The sequence below is a fragment of the Dipteris shenzhenensis genome, chromosome 15, assembly GCF_047967505.1.
Source record: "Dipteris shenzhenensis isolate YYH24624 ecotype China chromosome 15, Dip_SZ_1.0, whole genome shotgun sequence".
Taxonomy (NCBI): Eukaryota; Viridiplantae; Streptophyta; class Polypodiopsida; order Gleicheniales; family Dipteridaceae; genus Dipteris; species Dipteris shenzhenensis.
Window position 1 is genome coordinate 26,107,066 of NC_141610.1, and position 13,386 is coordinate 26,120,451.

At 44.7% G+C, this 13,386-nt stretch overlaps 1 protein-coding gene across 1 annotated transcript; it reads left to right on the forward strand.

Moving 5' to 3' along the window:
• The first annotated feature begins 331 nt into the window (after positions 1–331).
• Positions 332–2,892, forward strand: LOC147893604 (glutamyl-tRNA reductase 2-like). Its single transcript, XM_087385819.1, has 3 exons — positions 332–716; positions 863–1,104; positions 1,306–2,892. Exons 1-3 carry the CDS (start codon positions 437–439, stop codon positions 2,422–2,424), a joined length of 1,641 nt encoding a protein of 546 aa, XP_087241945.1. The 5' UTR covers positions 332–436; the 3' UTR covers positions 2,425–2,892.
• The last annotated feature ends 10,494 nt before the right edge of the window (positions 2,893–13,386 follow it).

Genomic DNA, 13,386 nt, shown 5'->3' on the forward strand with positions numbered 1-13,386 from the left:
CCAAATAGGATTCAACGACCACTACAGTTCCACGAACGTACGTGGTGATGCTTCCTTTGCAGCTTTTCCTACCTTCTCCACGTGATTTTGCCAAGCTTTTCCTTTCTCCATAGCTCCTCTTTGACTTCTCACACTTCTCACACTTTCTCAAATCTTCAACCTTTCGCCCTCTTTTGGATCTCTTCATCAGTCGGTAGCTTTCTGTTTGATTCTTGTTGCCTCACCCTCACATCCGACCTACATCCTAAACATCCCCTCCCACGAGTTCTTCCTTCATAGCCCCCCCCCCCGCCCCCGCCCGCGACCGCCACCCACAGTCACCCATTTCCCTCTTTTGGGCGGATCTCTTCTCCCTTTCTGCATCTTTTTGAGCTTGCCCACATACCCAAGATCCCGATTTTCCAGATCTCCCTTCCCCTGTATCGTCTGGTCCACTATGACTGTCGGATCCTTGTCACTCCGGGCCGCTATTTTCGCCCAAGAATCTCCCCTCTCGCATGATGCCACTGCACCAGGCGCCCGCAGATGCCCAGAAATCGTCAAGTGTCCGTTTCTGAGGGCATTTCTCAAGTTACGGACGAATTCTCAAGGCCTGCCAGCGCGGCAGGCCGATAGCGTTGCTGTAAGAGCAAATGCACAGGATCTACCTGAGAGTCACAATGGAAGCCTTGCAAGCCTTTTGGCTTTGAAGCAGTTGAAAGATTTTGCTCCTGACAGTAAGTGCTTGACCTTCTGTACAATCACCGTTGGAGCAGTTGACTTGAAGAGTCGCTCGTTAGATATTTAATTTCATTTGATTTGGAACATAATGAAAGAAACAACAATGTTCTTCTGACTGCGGGTTCTCTTTTTGTTCACTTAGGATATACGAAGGAGAAAAGCAGCATTTTGGTTTTAGGCCTAAGTGTGGACACAGCTCCTGTGGAGATGCGGGAAAAATTGGCTATTTCAGAAGCAGAGTGGCCCCGGGCGATTGGGGAACTTTGTGACTTTCCACATATTGAAGAGGCAGGAATTCTGAGCACTTGCAATCGTATGGAAATCTATGTGGTAGCTCTTTCTTGGCACAGGGGTCTCGCAGAAGTTTCTCAGTGGATGTCCAAGGTATGTGCTAAGTTGTGATTTTCTCTATATTTAAAGGTATTTTAAAGATAAGAGATTTCCTGTTTTAATTCGTTTTTCAGGTGACAGTGCCATATGTAGATAGGTGCAGCTTGCAACAGAAATTCAGTCTTTATGCAGTCTCTCAAGAATCTGGAGTCTGCAGTCATACTGACAGAAAGCTTCCATTTATTTTTGCTTCAGGTCAGTGGAATTCCTTTGGAAGAACTTAGAGAGCACCTTTTTGTCCATCGGAATGAGGATGCTACTGAGCATTTGTTCAGAGTTGCCTCAGGGCTAGATTCTTTGGTGTTGGGCGAAAGTCAAATTCTTGCTCAAGTCAGGCAGGTTGTGAAGATTGGGCAAGCTACCGAGGGATTTGGCAGGAATTTGAATGGTCTCTTCAAGCAAGCAATAAGTGCCGGAAAGCGTGTTCGGAGTGAGACTAGCATTGCTGCTGGAGCTGTGTCTGTTAGCTCTGCTGCTGTGGAACTTGCTGCAACAAAGTTGCCTGGTTCAAGTTTTGGCAATGCCAATGTTCTGATTATAGGTGCTGGCAAAATGGCGAGACTTTTGGTAAAACATTTAATTTCGAAGGGGTGTACCAGAATGGTTGTAGTGAACAGAACTGAGCAGCGAGTGCGGGATTTGCAAATGTCATTTCCAGAGGCGGTGCTGCAATTTTGGCCTTTTCATGAAATGATGAGCTGCATAGCAGACGCTCATGTAGTTTTCACATGTACTGCTTCTGAATCTCCTCTTTTGTTCAAATCAACTGTGGAAAGCCTTCCCCCAGTTGGAACTCATGTAGCTGGCATTAGGCGTTTCATTGACATATCTGTACCTAGAAATGTGGCAACCTGTGTAGGAGAGTTAGAATCGACATATGTGTATAACGTGGATGATTTAAGAGAAGTGGTGGCTGCTAACAAGGAAAAAAGAAGAAAAAAGGCTTTAGAGGCCCAGGTCATTATTAAGGAGGAGATTATGAAGTTTAAGGCTTGGAGAGACTCTTTAGAAACTGTTCCTACTATCAAGAAGTTGCGTTCTTATGCTGAAAAAGTTCGCCTTCAGGAGCTTGAGAAATGTTTGGGCAAGATGGGGGATGATCTTTCAAAGAAAGATAAGAAGCTAATTGATGAATTGAGCAGAGGAATTGTGAATAAACTGCTTCATGGTCCAATGACTCACTTGCGTTGTGATAGCACTGACGATCGAACTGTTGCTGAAACCTTGGAGAACATGCATGCACTAGAACGAATGTTCAACCTCGCTTCAGGTGTAGCATCTCTGGAGCAACACATTAAGCCACAGAACAGATGAAGTTGTAAAAAGTCCAAATGATTTTTTAAAGGTTCGACACAAACATGCAGACACAAACATGCACTAGGATGATATTCTCACCTGTATTTAGATGGGTCATCTTTAGAGCAAGCAATGCATGACCCAAGCAGATGAGGCTATAACCATGTCAGAATATTCATCTGTAAAACAACACGGCAAAGAAGAACAGTCTTTTCTCCATGCATTATGCTTGTGTACTTGATAAGGCAAGAGATTTCAGTCTGGATTGCATTAGCTTCTCTAAATGGAGGAGTTGAAGCCACTTTCAAAAGGACATTGTTGGCAGAGGTGAGATAGAAAGGGTGAATCGGAGGGTTTCCCTTCCTAAATTTAAACTTCAAACACAATATAAGGTGGTCTCCAGATATATCAGAACATGAAGACATGTCAGCAACATGTCATCAAAGCAGAGCTACAGAAGTGAGGTCTTGGGATGGTTTTTAACATTGGTTTTATGACCACATATTTCAATAAAATGATTATTCTTTTTCCAGGATAGGCATATATTTTGAAACTTTTAATTCGCAGTCTATAATCTTGTAAAACATGGATTGGTTGAAAGTTTAAAAGAAGTAGAGGTTGTGCATGAGTGCATTGTCACATGAAAACGTATTTGCAACGTCATCCCAACCGTGGATGCTTATACTTTGATTGACATTATAAGACACTAATGAAATCGTGTGGGCACCATAGTAGCTGTCATGCGCAGCAACTCCTGGATGACATGACCATGCCTGTAGCAACCTCAGCAGCAGACAAGCAGCAATCACACATAAGAGGATGGCAGTAGTGTGGCCTGTCAGATCTGAAGAACAATTGAGGAACCCAAGGGGATCGAGCCCAAGAGGCTGAAGCCAAGCTATACTGCTGGTGCTGGGGCTGATGAGAACTGCGCTGTGAATGCCTGCTAGTAGGCCAACTGAAGTAGACAGACTGGCCAAATGCAGTCTCTCCCTGACCAACTTTCTGCCCTCCAGATTGCACACTGAAGGCTGTCTGCTGCTGCTGGGAATGCTGAGAACTGAGTCGTGATTCTTATAGGCTGTGAACCCCTGCTGGCTGGCCGCTACAAGAGTTAAGATTGGTCAAATTCAGTCTCTTTCTCCTGCCTTTCTGCCCTCCATAAGGTTGTATCTTTGAGCAGTTGGTGATTTTCAAGGACGAAAGGAATAATACAGGATGTAGCTATCATACACATGCAAGTCTTCCACGTGGGGTTTTGCAGTGGTACATTGGTATCAGGGCAGTGCAAAGAGGAGGGTGGAGTAGGTCCAAATTTCTTATTTTTAGTTGAGTGAAAAATTTTAGCCTTGGTTTGGAATAAGGCAGTTAGGTTCAAGAATAGACTTACCCTCCCTGCAGGTAAATGGACTTTACCCTGTTCCCATTTACAAGCAGCACGGTCTGCCCCTCACCTATTCAAGAAAAACCAGTTTTAAGTCAAAATTTGACGAGGTCAAGGACCCTCTGCAGTGACCTAAAGGTTTGACCAATGGAGAACCCAAGGCACTGTTTTGCCTCGTCAAGTTGGGCAAATTTTCAGTGCACTGCAATCTTTCCGTCTCTCATTTGTTCTTTCTAGGCTAGGTACTAAAAAACAAGACACTTACATGTGTCTTCTGCTAGCAATCACTAAGCCTATGACTCTTTCAGCCCTTTGGAGAGTTGCTCCTTCATGATCCAGACCGCTCTTCTCCGCATTCCCTACAAGCCCTCCAACAGATATGAACAAGACGACTTTCCATCCTAATGTGGAACGCCCCTAATCTAGGCAGTGTTATGGATGCTCTTGTAGATTCGGTTGTAATGCTTGAAGCCTAAGTAAGCGTTTTGACCCAAGTCCACCAATGTGCTATGAGAACATGGTCACATGGGAAATAAGGTTGGATGTGTAATCTCTCATTGGGGGCCATTAACGGTTGGATGAAATAGGGCAAGGATTCACTACACATGTGAGTCTTCTGTTGTTTGTAGAGCACGAGTGAAGTTTTGGGCAAGAGGAAGAGGTACAAAATTTGTTGGTGTGAGTGTAGTTTGGAAGAGGAACTCAAATATTTAAGAATGTATGTAATTACGCTCATGAGATCATATCCCTCTACGGAATTCAACCTGTTTCCATTGAGAAAGCCATGGAATAGTCCATGTATAATGGCATAGGCAACGAAGCCTTCAGAAAAACCCATCATCAAGTTGAGTGAATTTCAACACACCGTAGAGGCCCATAGTTAAAGCAAGACTCTCATGACTCTTCTACTAGCAAACCCTCCTAACCATATCATCTCTATCATCATCGGGGCATCCTTCGGCCATCATATACCCCTTAGTCAATACTTCAAAGATTGTAAGCACAGTACAATGACATCAAGATTGATCGACATCACCAAAAGCACTGTTTTCCCTCATCATCAAGTTGAAACAAATTTTAGCATACTGTAACTGTTCATCTCCTCCTCGAAGAGAGCACCAAGAGGGTTGGTGCCTTTTGCTAGCAACCCTTACTTGAACTCATCTTTTTCATCCATCAAGGAATCTTATAGCTCTTAGTGGATACTTTAGATACCATAATCATAGACATGGAATAAGGCCAACTTCAAATTAGGAACGACAATCAAAATAGTGCAATAAATCTTTCATTTATGCCGTTTACAATGATGGCTATTGTGATGACCTAATGTTTGCTATGTGGGTTGAGTTAGGAAGTGACACTTATGGTTAACAATTACTTAAATACACAAAGGTTTTCACATGAGACAAATTGGACTTTTACACCACCTTTCAGGTTATGAGTAGTCCATGCCCCTTTGTTATTGACCTCCCAGAATCATGAAGGTGCCATGCTTCTAGCTAGACCCTCGTGCTATTACTGGCAAAGAATAGTATGTTCGTTAGCCCTTCGTCTATGAACCATTTGGAACATAGCATCTTTCAAGGTGTCATATCATGCCTTCAAGAGCCCAAAACCATCTCTTGATCATTAGTAAATGTGAGAAATCATATTTGTAGAAGTCCCATAAGAGTATCAAATTTTTGTAAGGCCCATCGTCTTCAAATATGTATCTAATGGTGCCTCTATAAGTTATAAATGTTTTATGATTATTGACTTTACTATAAATAGTACATTTGAGCAGCCTTATCATGGAGCCCATTCTTTGCCCCACAAGGATATCGATAGTAGCTAGGAAACACTCTAGCCAACATGATTAGATGTCTCTGGCAACAGTGTGTTCATTGAATTTCATTGAATCCATCTTCCCTCTAGATTATCTAAAATTAGTAATTGGACACTTTCATCATGCACTCCTCCACTTGCTTGGATTTTGGTATCGCCATGCGAGAGAGAGAGAGAGAGAGAGAGAGAGAGAGAGAGAGAGAGAGAGAGAGAATGTGCTTTGGTTATTGCTTCCAAAGGCTAGACTGTCCTAGAGTCTAAGAAAGAGGCACAACAACTTCTTGACGTATTGAATATGGACTACAACTCCATCCATGCTTGCTCAAATCATTGTATTCTGTACAGCGATGCATACGAGCATGCCATAGTTTGTCCAAAATGTGGAGCGCCATGATATAAGTGGATTTGCAATGGGCTTTTACTCCAATGGAAGATCGATATGTCATTGCAAGCATGAAAACACTAATAGGGTATAGCATTCTTTTTATCGTAGTTATAATCTATTTGGTGCATTTCATTTTTTGATGCCATAAATACTTCTAAATAATATCCATTACATATTATTAATACATTGTCTTTGCAACATTATGTGTTTCCCATAGCAATTCGGGGTTGCTTAATAGAGGACGTTAGAAGTGCCATCAACAAGCTATGCTCTTTTGTAAGGTGTGCATCCCAAATTCATGATCCACCATTGGAGTACATTCGTCTTCTTCCATATACATAATTGTGTTTCAAAATAACTTGAGGAAATTTTAGGTGGATATCGTCCAAGGAGATTGCGAAGCCATCAATTCAGTGAATGAGAATTCAAGCAATCGAAGCAACAAGTTTGATTGACAAAGTGTTTCCAACAAGCATTTTGGATATTCAATTACATCTAGTTGTTTACCTACATCAATTTGCATATGCAAGAATTATGCAGAGTCATGGTAATTTTAGTATGTTTTTAATAAAGAATCATTGATTTATTTGAGTTAGTCATTAAAAAATGTTTAGAACACCAAAGCTGCATTTTTTTGCATCGGTCACTGCAGGCAACTGGTCACCAGTGATATACCATGTGTATATGAAAACAACATGCGGTTTATATAGAAAGCACCACATGGTGTTTCAAATATACTGCATGGTAAACTTGAAATATTCACTGTACATTGGCCACCACGTGATAAAATGACAAAAGGGAGTGACTATATGTGAACCATACAAATTCACATCCATTCAAGCGTTATTTTTAAATCCCTTATCTATGAATATTGTATGACTAAAAGAGTACCCCTTTTCTTTAAAAATCCATAACTTTAATTCAAAATGTTTAATATGATAGCCCTCTGTAAATATATTTTTGTTAAAAGTTGATAGAAAAATATCCTTGTATTGAACACCTGTGATAGTCACACATTTTGTATGTGACCTCCCGCATAAAATAATGCCTTGCTTGGCCATCGTATGGCTACCACATGGCTATTTTTGCTATGTGGCACTATGCAATTGCATTAATTTTACTAGGTAGGTCTTGTTTAATGTTTGTGTATCTCAATCCGGGCCGGGTGTATGGCTTGCAAATATTGAGCCAATAACCCCATCCCAACTGGCATGTAAATATATAGATAGAGAGATAGAGATATAGATAGATAGATAGATAGATAGAGAGAGAGAGAGAGAGAGAGAGAGAGAGAGAGAGAGAGAGAGAGAGAGAGAGAGAGAGAGAGAGAGAGAGAGAGAGAGGGAGGGAAAGAGAGGGAGAGGGAGGGAGGTAGAGAGAGAGAGAGAGAGAGAGAGAGAGAGAGAGAGAGAGAGAGAGAGAGCCAGGGAGAGCCAGGGAGAGGGAGAGCGAGGGAGAGGGGGGAGAGAGAGAGAGAGAGAGAGAGAGAGAGAGAGAGAGAGAGAGAGAGGGGGGGGGGGGGGTCAAAGAGAGGTGTTTGGCTCGCAATTGTTGGCTTGATCGCACCATTTTGAGATAGTAATATATCATAATTGATATGTATAAGCATGAGTAGAGCTAGTGGCTATCTGGGTGTATGACTCTCATATTTATATGGCGACCTAGATCACCTCAACAACAACCTCCCCAACCAAATGTGTGGTTGGCAAAGCTGATTTAGATAACCTTAGTCTTGCATTATTGTTTTATGTCTAATGTTTTAGATTTAAGATGTGGATATATAGCAGTTTGATCTTCAAAGACGTGCCTATTTGATAAGTCTCAAGAGTGAATAGCACTTTAATATTTGAAGGTGTGTATTTAACAATCTCAAGAGTGAATAGTGTATTACAAGCTATGTATATTACAATAGTTGTGTTATGCTTTTTTGTGAGTTCAATGATGCATTATTAATAGTTGGCACCCTAAGTGTGTACGTGTTGGTATTTTTATTGTTTTTAGCATTTCAAGACTTGTCTTCTTGTTATTTGATTTTAATGGTTAGTTAGGTACTCAATTGTTTAGACAAGATCTCTTTTGAACATAATGATTATTGTGTTGTTTGGATCAATGTCCAATTATCCACCATGGCACCCAAACCTTCTTGGAAGTTCTAGCTTCAGAGGCTCATTCGGAAGCTTGCCTTGATACATAGCATAGGTTTGATGAAGGAAAAGATCTAGAACGTTATATCTATACCACACTCCTAGAGGAAATGCAAGCCCAATTCTTTGAAATGGTTTATATAAACTTTCTACAATATAGTGGATTGCAAGGGTCCAAAGTGCATGAGATTGTATATGCATTTTATCCTCAATTGTCCTGGGAGATGAAAGGCAATTGAATCTGTTAGTTAAATTTGAATCCATTACTTTACCTATGGATGGAGTGGCAAAGCGGAAAGAGATGAAAGCTTCCATTCATATGAAAAATGTGAGAGAGAAGGGACAAAATAGGCACCATGGCATCTGATTTCTTGCCACATTTTGTTGAAATGACAAGTGAGTTACAAGATCATATAAATGTTGGTATAGATTCTACAAGAGGGGAGGCTTTGTGGTATAGATTCTAGAAGAAGAAAGCACAAAGCTACAACTTGTTGAGATATCGAGCTCCACTCGTGATATGCCAGGGTGACCGTTGTGCATTTATGTCATCGACTTGTTAGCTGCAGATGCGGTTGGTACACCACCCATGAATAATAGCTGGATGACAGCTATCTTTATGTACTCTAGTTAGTGGCTCAGTTAGTATGCTACCTAGGTTAACTGAGTTTGGTTTGAGACCCACATATAAGGTTCATCTATTCCTTTTGTATTTAGAGAGAGTTCTTTTTGCTTTCACAACTAAGAAGAGGAAAACTGTTTTCAGCCTCCACCTTTGTGTGTATTCCCCCATTGTGTATGCGAGAAAGCTGCAAGTGAGACTCCTTACTTCTCTCCCACTCTCTTCACATGGTATCAGAGCTTGGTTCGTGGTAAGGAGCTCAAGAAAGCAAACCATTGTTGACTCTGTGCCAACATGAACTTATGTAGAAAGAGAATGTGATACAACTTTGTGTTATAACTTTGTGTTACAACTTTGTGATACAACTTTGTGTTACAACTTTGTGTTACAACTTCTACATACGACTTCTATATGTAGAAAGAGAATGTGTTACAACTTTGTGTTACAACTTCTACATGTAGAAAGACAATGCGTTACAACTTTGTGATACAACTTTGTGTTACAACTTCTACATACGACTTCTACATGTAGAAAGAGAATGTGTTACAACTTTGTGTTACAACTTTGTGATACAACTTTATGTTACAACTTTGTGATACAACTTTGTGATACAACTTTGTGATACAACTTTGTGTTACAATGAGAAGCTCTCCAACTTGTATAAATACCCCATAATGGAATGAAGCCCACACTCTTTGGGGCATTATGTTGAGTCTACTTTGGTATTCCAAGCATTTGTCTCAAGTGTCCATGCTTCCTTGCACTGCACGTCCAAAAGCATGTCCTAACCTTGCAACTCCTCCTCCCCTCTCCTCCAACCTTGCAACCCATCCTCTCCCTCTCCTCCTCCCCCTCCTCCTCCTCCTCCTCCTCCTCCTCCTCCTCCTCTCCTCCTCCTCCCTCCTCCTCCTCCCTTCTCTCTCTTCTTTTCCCCATGCTCTTACACCTTCTTCCTCTCCCACTCCTATGCTCCCCCTAAAACCTTTGTTCCTCATCCCTTAAACTCCATGATCTATGAGGGAGACGAGTTCTCCACCATGTATTCTACCCTGAACCTTGGATCCTCCTTCTAACCCTGGACTCCTTCTGAACCTTGGAACCTCCTTCTAACCCTGGACTCCTTCTAAACCTTGGAGCCTCCTTCTAAACCCTGGAACCTCCTTCTAAACCCTGGAACTCCTTCTAAACCCTGGAACCTCCTTCTAACCCTAGAACCTCCTTCTGAACCCTGGAACCTCCTTCTAGACCCTGGAACTTCCTTCTAACTCTGGAACCTCCTTCTAACCCTTAAACTCCTCCTAAACCCTACAACCCCCAATGAAGGAGAAAGCCTTCATTACCTCAACAAAGATGATTTACGTTCCTTTTACACATGCATGCACTTTTTTTGCTTACCACACTTAAGCCTACGTCTCTCACCGGAACACGACTCGAGGTCCTAAGCTACACGCATACTACAATCGACAACGCCAATATATCTGTAGGTGACAAAAAGCCTCAGAACCCTACAACTGAGAAAACCCAGCTCTTTCTACGAAAGCAGTAGGAAAGACCCAACATTTGGCACCGCTGCTGGGGAGACTAGCATCTCAAGTAGCGAGTAAACATACGTAGGTATGTGTAAAAAACAAACTACTTCAAACTTTCACGAACATAACACTCAAGGGCAAGGAGAGTAAAATTTTTTTCCCATTTCTAGCCAACCATATCTACCCCAAGCATCAACCTTGGGTTACTACCTTAAGAAATTTTATTTATTTCTTAAATAGAAGCCACATGATAAACAATCAGGCTAGGTAGTGGACACGAATGCGTAGAGATTGCAATTTCGATCATTTCACCTTTTTGCAGAAAAGCAAACCGAGCTATCCATAAAGAGTTATGGCTCGAGAAGAGTTTAGGGTTAAACCCTAAACCTAAACTCAAATCCTATAAAAACCAACTCCACCCCCTCATTCTTCATCTTTCACATTTTGCCTCCATTCTCTTCTTCATTCCGAGCCCTACGCAAGACACTCCTCCCTCTCCATCGACCACCACCTTACTCCCATCCTCACATTGTAAGTGACTTCGAGCCCATCTCGTAGTAATAACCCAGCCATCCACCCACCGTCCATTGTTCCACAACAATCCCGTTACATCGAGAAAGACTTGGAGGGCGTTCAGGTGACCACATCTCCCTCCCTTTCGATTTTTGTCCGTCAAGTTTTTTATTTGCTCTCTCTTTTTTTCCCCCTCCCATCTCCACCACCCTTCCCCCTCCCCCCCATTTCCACCACCCCCTTTCCCCGTCCCCCCTCCCCCCCTCCATTTCCCACCAACCCCTCCCCCCTTCCCCCCTCCCCCTTTCCCCCTCCATCTTCCCCTCCCCCTTCATCTCCCCCTCCCCCCCTCCCCCTTCATCACCCCCTCCCTCTTTCCCTCCCCCTTTCTCTCTCTCTCTCTCTTTCCCTCCCCCCTCCATCTCCACCACCCCCTCCCCCTTTCCCCTCCCCCCTCCCCCCTCCATTTCCACCACCCCCTCCCCCCTCCATCTCCACCACCCCCTCCCTCTATCCCTCCCCCTTTCTCTCTCTCTCTCTCTCTCTTTCCCTCCCATCTCCACCACCCCCTTCCCACCCCATTTCCACCACCCCTCCCCCCTCCATTTCCACCACCCCTTCCCCCTCCCCCCTCCATTTCCACCTCCCCCTCCATCTCCACCACCCCCTCCCTCTTTCCCTCCCCCTTTCTCTCTCTCTCTCTCTTTCCCTCCCCCCTCCATCTCCACCACCCCCTCCCCTTCCCCCCCTTTCTCTGTACCATACCCCTCTCTCTCTTTTCTCTCTCCACTCTCCCCCTCCCCCCCCCCCTCTCTCTCTCTCATTCTCTCCCCTTCCCCCCCTCTCTCTTTCTCTCACTCTCTCTCTCTCTCTCTCTCTCTCTCTCTCTCTCTCATTCTCTCCACCTCCCCCACTCTCTCTCTTTTCTCTGTCTCCACTCTCTCTCTTTCTCTCTCACTCTCTCTCTCTCATTCTCTCCCCCTCCTCCCCCCCCCCTCTCTCTCTCTCTCTCTCTCTCTCTCTCTCTCTCTCTCCTCCCCCCTTACCCCCCTCTCTACCATCCCCCTCTCGCTTCTCTCTTCCCTCCTCTCTCTACCACTCCCCCCCTCTTTCTACCACCCCCTCCCCCTCTCCCTCTCCACCCTCCCCCCACCCCTTGCCGCCCTACGGCGGTGCCCCACAGAGCCGCCCGTGACGTCGCGCCAGCAGCGTCCGCCTGGCGCACCTGCCCCGACGCCCGCCCATGCCCTCCCTGCTCGCCACCCCACCCCATGCCCCGACGCCCGCCCGCGCCCTCCCCGCTCGCCACCTCGCCTTGTGGCGCTACTCTGCAGCGTTGCCCCGCTCGCGCCCTCCCCCGCCCACCACTCACCCTCACCCCCCACTTGCCGCCCCGCCACCCCTCTAATCTCACCCCCCGCCCTCACTCCCCCGCCCCCTCTCCCCTCACCCCCCGCCCCCCTCTCCGCCCCCTCTCCTCTCACCCCCCGCCCCTCACCCCCCGCCCGCTGCCCCGCCCCCCTCTCCTCTCCCCCCTCGCCCCCTCCCTCTCACCCTCTCCCCTATACCCCCTCCCCCTGTTCAAAATCCCCCCCCCCACCCCCCACGCCGCCGCGAGGAACCCACCCCCCTCCTGAAAAAAAAAAAGAACCTAAACTAACATCAAACTAACTATAGTTAAGTTAGTGGGTCAGTTAGGTTAGGTTAGTTCACTTCGGTCAGGTTAGTTACTCTAACTAGTTTAGGTTAGTATTAACTTCAGTTAGGTTAGTTTTACCCTAGGTTAGTATTAACCTACTTTAGGTTAGTTTTCCCTCAGTTAGGTTAGACTAACTCTTGAGTTACTAACTAACTACAGTTAGTCAAACCTCCCAATTACAGTAACTGGGAGGATGTAGGTTAATTACCCTAACTAGAGTCACTTGGTTTCAACCAGGACCCACCCCTCCCCACAAAGCAAAATTTACCCCTACTTTAACCCCTCGAAACTCATCCGTTTGGGACCCAAACTGAACCCCGTTTGAACCCAGATTTCACACACGGAAACACCACGCTACACAGTATTTTTCCAACCCATTGCCCAACATTTCGGCATCCCTAGCACTCATTAATTCGTGCCCCCGTGTGGGCCTCGTTTCGAACAAATTCGATCATATCTTCACATCGTGACCACCTATTAACGATCCATCTGCACCGGCACATTTTCCTACACACGTAGGACAATCTTAGGCACATTGTTAATATGACGGTCCCGACACAAACTAACACCACTCTAACCTCCTAACAAAGCTACATCCACACCCGCACTTGTGGCAGAGACACCCTTGGCAAATCTCACCCAATCTGCATGCAGCTACGTTCTGGCCAATGCCTTCGACTCCAACGCTCGCCACATCTGCATATAACTCCGCTGCAACAACCACCCCCGCCAATCCTCTACCCTGAATCCCCCCCTGAGATTCAACCCAACATGGCTGGATGCCATCATGATTATGAAGGGGATATCGACCTCGATGCAGAGGCTGACAACTTCTTCAATCAAAGAAATAACAACAATCAAGGCCAACGCCCCTTGGGAA

What these genes read in the sequence shown, in the direction of transcription:
- LOC147893604 (XM_087385819.1), top strand. Translation starts at nt 437, where the DNA reads ATGACTGTCGGATCCTTGTCACTCCGGGCCGCTATTTTCGCCCAAGAA. An exon ending in GAAAGATTTTGCTCCTGACA is followed by an intron (nt 717 to 862) that starts GTAAGTGCTTGA and finishes TTGTTCACTTAG; the next exon opens with GATATACGAAGGAGAAAAGC. An exon ending in TTTCTCAGTGGATGTCCAAG is followed by an intron (nt 1,105 to 1,305) that starts GTATGTGCTAAG and finishes TTTTTGCTTCAG; the next exon opens with GTCAGTGGAATTCCTTTGGA.